The sequence below is a fragment of the Rhododendron vialii genome, chromosome 10a (genome assembly GCF_030253575.1).
Source record: "Rhododendron vialii isolate Sample 1 chromosome 10a, ASM3025357v1".
In the NCBI taxonomy this organism is placed as follows: Eukaryota; Viridiplantae; Streptophyta; class Magnoliopsida; order Ericales; family Ericaceae; genus Rhododendron; species Rhododendron vialii.
Window position 1 is genome coordinate 26,672,327 of NC_080566.1, and position 4,391 is coordinate 26,676,717.

Here is a 4,391-nt window from a genome sequence, read left to right on the forward strand (position 1 = left end):
GGTAGCCCATTGCGTGGATTGTGAAAACCACAATGTGGCCGGACGTGGTAGCCCATTGTGTGGTGTGTGTTGAAAAACCCAATGAGAACCCGGAGCGGCGGAATCATTGTGGATACTCGGGAACCCGGAGCGGCGGAACCGAGGTTTTTAGATTTCGAAAACCCCAATGAGAACCCGGAGCAGCGGAATCATTGTGGAAATACTCGGGAACTCGGAGCGGCGGAACCGAGGGTTTTAAATTGTGTGCGTTCCCATGGGAACCCAGAGCGGCGGAACCATGGTGAGGTATAGCTTGGTTATCCTCGTTACGGAGCCAATGCAAATATTTTTGTGTGCCAATGGGAACCCGGGACGGCGGAACCATTGTGAGGATACTCGGGAGTCCGGAACGGCGGAACCGAGGTTGGGTGTGTAGCTTGGTTATCCGCGGTACGGAGCCAATGCAAATGATTTTGAAAATTGTGTGTGTTAAACAAATGGTTTTCGAAAGGTTGATTTGTAAATGAAAATGTTGACACGGTCTGCGATGAGTCGCGTAGGAGATACACAGAAAATCTTGGATACCAACGATAGTTGATTAACGAATGTGGATTTGTCATTGATTAGCTGCGTATATATGTATCATGTGGAAATCGATGTGTTATTTCCTGTTGTTTGTAAGTATGGGTTAGCGGGTATGAGATTTTTCTATTGAGCTTTCGTAGCTCACGGTGTTGCCTTTTGGTAACCCTGACATATTATATTGGTGGCAACGCCAGTATAATGTGTCAGACCTTGTAGATGATCAAGATGAACAGTACACCTTGGAGGCTTTTGGAGCTGAGGAGCTGGCTAGGATGGAGAAGAAGGAGGAGCTGTAGTTAGGAACCCTAGAACCCCCTTCATTTGTGTAAATATTGAACTCTTGTGAGAGTATTTGTTGTAATAAGAGCCAGACTCCATTTGATGTTATCAATAAAATGTCCTTTTAACGTACCTAAAATTCGGGGCGTTACAAGAGTTTCGGGGGCGTGAATTGGAGGATCCCTATGCTCACATTCGGGAATTCGAGACTATCGTTAGCACCTTCGTGATCGGGCCGGGACAGCTAGATCAAGCTCGCCTGAAGTTATTTCCTTTCTCGCTCAAAGACAAGGCTAAGCAGTGGTTCCATTCTTTGAAGCCCCGATCTTTGCTCACATGGGGGAAGTGCAAGACGTGTTCACCACAAAGTTCTTTCCCGTTTGCCGAACTAAGCTTCTCATGGACCAAATTCAGAACTTTAAGCAGAAGGAGGGGGAGGTCTTTTATAAGTTTTGGGAGCGATATAAGGATCTACTTGCCGCTGTTCCACACCATAATTTTCCCATATACCAAGTGATCAACTATTTCTATCTGGGTTGTGATAGGGATTCCAAACAGCTTCTCGATACTATGGGGAGTGGAGATTTCATTAGGAAAGATCCCGATGCCGCATGGGAATTCTTGGATGCCTTGGCAGAAAGGGCCCAAACTTGGCAATACATTGATCCGGGCGATCAAGCAATGAGAAATCAAGGTCCGAGCGGTTCTGGAAAGTTTTCGGTAAGCGAGCATAATGGACTTGAGACAAGGTTGGATGAGTTATCATTAAAGTTGGATAAAATGAAGTTAGACTCGACCCAGGTTAAAGAAGTAAAGGAGGTTCGACAAGTGGAGGAAGTGCGCGTCATTTGTGAGACTACGGGTCATTCGACCGACAACTGTCATACCATCCCCACCCTCCGACAGCACTATAATCAACTCCCCGAAGAAGTATGTGCACTGAATCAAAGATGGGATCCATACTCCAACACTTATAATCCGGGGTTGCGGTCTAATCCGGCTTTCCGTTGGAGTAATCAGAATGAAATGGGAAATTCGTCAACTTCTCAAGCTCCTCCGCCCCCTCAGAACCAAACATGGAGGCAACCTCAACTTCAAGGTCCACCCCATTTTCCTGCAATCCAAGGCCCGCCAGGATTCATACCATCAGGCCAATTCCACGGGCAAAATCAGTTTCCACAACATCAAGCACCACCTCCGCGTCGTTCTTTGGAGGATACTATGAATGCTTTTTGTCAGATGCAAACTACCACCAACAAGCAAACTACTCAAGCTATGAACGACATCCGTAATCAAGTGGGTAAATTAACAACGGCTATCGGGGTACTGCAACAAGAGAAAGGCAAACTACCTACTCAACCTCAACCAAACCCTCAAGGCCAACACTTTGCGCAAAGCTCTTCGGTGATTTTCCCCGAGCAAGCAAAGGCCATAATATCGTTGAGAAGTGGGAAAACGGTTGATAATGCTCAAGTGGATCCGCCGGTCGTGCCAATCTTGCTACCTTTTCCTACACCATCAAAGCCGACATTATCAGATGGGGAATCTCCCAAGCCGGCTCCTACAGAAGAAGAGAAGGGAAAAGCAAAAGAAAGCGATGTTCTGCCAGCTTTCACTGTGCCCGCACCATATCCCAACTGGCTACGGAAGCTGGCCAAGCCAAATCTGAACATCGATATCTATGAAGTTCTCAAGAAAGTGACGGTTAACCTTCCTTTGCTCGATGAAATTAAACAGATTCCATCGTACGCCAAATTTTTGAAGGAGTTGTGCACTCACAAACGGCAACTCCAAGTGCAGAAGAAGGTGTTCTTGACCGAACAAGTGAGCTCACTCTTCTAGTCAACCCTTTCGCCCAAGTACAACGATCCGAGGTGTCCTACGATATCCATCACTATTAGGGGTAAGGTTGTTGAGAAAGCTCTTCTTGATTTGGGTGCAAGCGTGAATCTCTTGCTGTTCTCAGTGTGTAAACAGCTCGGGTTGGGGGAAATGAAGCCGACTCGGGTGACTTTATAATTGGTGGATCGGAGAATCCGAGTTCCCAAAGGGATGGTCGAGGACGTGCTTGTTCAAGTTGACCAGTTCGTGTACCCGGTTGACTTTGTGGTTCTTGATACATGCCCGGTACCGGCAGCTCAATCATCCGTTCCGATCATTCTTGGCCGGCCGTTTTTAGCAACATCTGATGCCGTCATTCATTGCCGGGATGGCCGACTTAACATGAGTTTTGGCAACATGAAGATGCAAGTCAACATGTTCCATATTGGGAGCCAAATGGGAGATGATGAGGACGTGTGTGGAGTTAGCATGATTGATTCGTTTGTCCAAGATCATGTCAATGAGTTTATTTGCAAGGATGAGTTGGAACTCGCACTTACTTTCGTCGAGGCCGATTTTCTTGATGCCCCTGAAGTTGCGTATTTGTGTTCTTTGCTAGATGATGAGGAGGTGTGTGCTATTAATCCGTGGGTTCCAAAATTTGAGGAGATACCTCCTATTGAGAAGCGAGCCGTTCCATCTAGTGTGGAACCCCCGACACTCGAACTTAAACCACTACCGGATACACTTAAGTACGCCTATCTTGGCGAAGGCCAAACATACCCGGTGGTGATTTCCTCCGCCCTCACCGAACCCTAAGAGTTTCAATTGCTAGCTAAGCTACGAAAGTATCCCAAAGCCATTGGGTGGTCTATAGCCGATATTAAAGGTATTAATGCCTCTCTTTGCTCCCACCACATCTATCTTGAGGATGATGTCAAGCCATCTCGCCAACCTCAACGGCGATTGAACCCCATCATGAAGGATGTCGTGTGAGCAGAGGTGCTTAAATTGTTAGACGTTGGCATAATTTACCCGATAGCGGATTCAAAATGGGTTAACCCAATTCAAGTGGTACCTAAGAAATCCGGGGTGACGGTAGTGAAGAATGACAAGGATGAGCTCATCCCAACGCTCGTTCAAACCGGTTGGTGGGTGTGCATCGATTACCGAAAGTTGAATGCCAGCACCAGGAAGGATCACTTCCCTTTTCCGTTCATAGATCAAATCTTAAAAAGGGTGGCCGGCCACAAATTTTATTGTTTTTTGGATGGGTACTCCGGGTATAATCAGATTGAGGTGGCTTTGGAAGATCAAGAGAAAACTACTTTCACGTGCCCATTTGGGACCTTTGCGTATCGTCGTATGCCATTCGGGCTTTGCAATGCCCCCGGCACTTTCTCAAGGTGTATTATGGGCCTTTTCAGTGACATGGTAGAGAAAATTATGGAAGTATTCATGGACGACTTCTCTGTCTTTGGTGATTCATTTGAGGCTTGTCTTACCAATTTGGAGCTCGTGTTAGCCCGGTGCAAGGAAAAGAACCTCGTGCTCAATTGGGAGAAGTGCCACTTTATGGTGACCGAAGGCATTGTACTTGGCCACATTGTTTCTTCGAAAGACATCGAAGTGGATCGGGCAAAACTTGACTTGATTGGGAATCTTCCGACTCCTAAGTGTTTAAAGGATATCCGATCTTTCTTGGGGCATGCCGGTTTCTATCGGCG

At 46.7% G+C, this 4,391-nt stretch overlaps 1 protein-coding gene across 1 annotated transcript; it reads left to right on the forward strand.

Moving 5' to 3' along the window:
- Positions 1–1,179: 1,179 nt before the first annotated feature.
- Positions 1,180–2,685, forward strand: LOC131303061 (uncharacterized). The gene has a single exon (XM_058329852.1). It carries the CDS (start codon positions 1,180–1,182, stop codon positions 2,683–2,685), a length of 1,506 nt encoding a protein of 501 aa, XP_058185835.1.
- Positions 2,686–4,391: the final 1,706 nt, after the last annotated feature.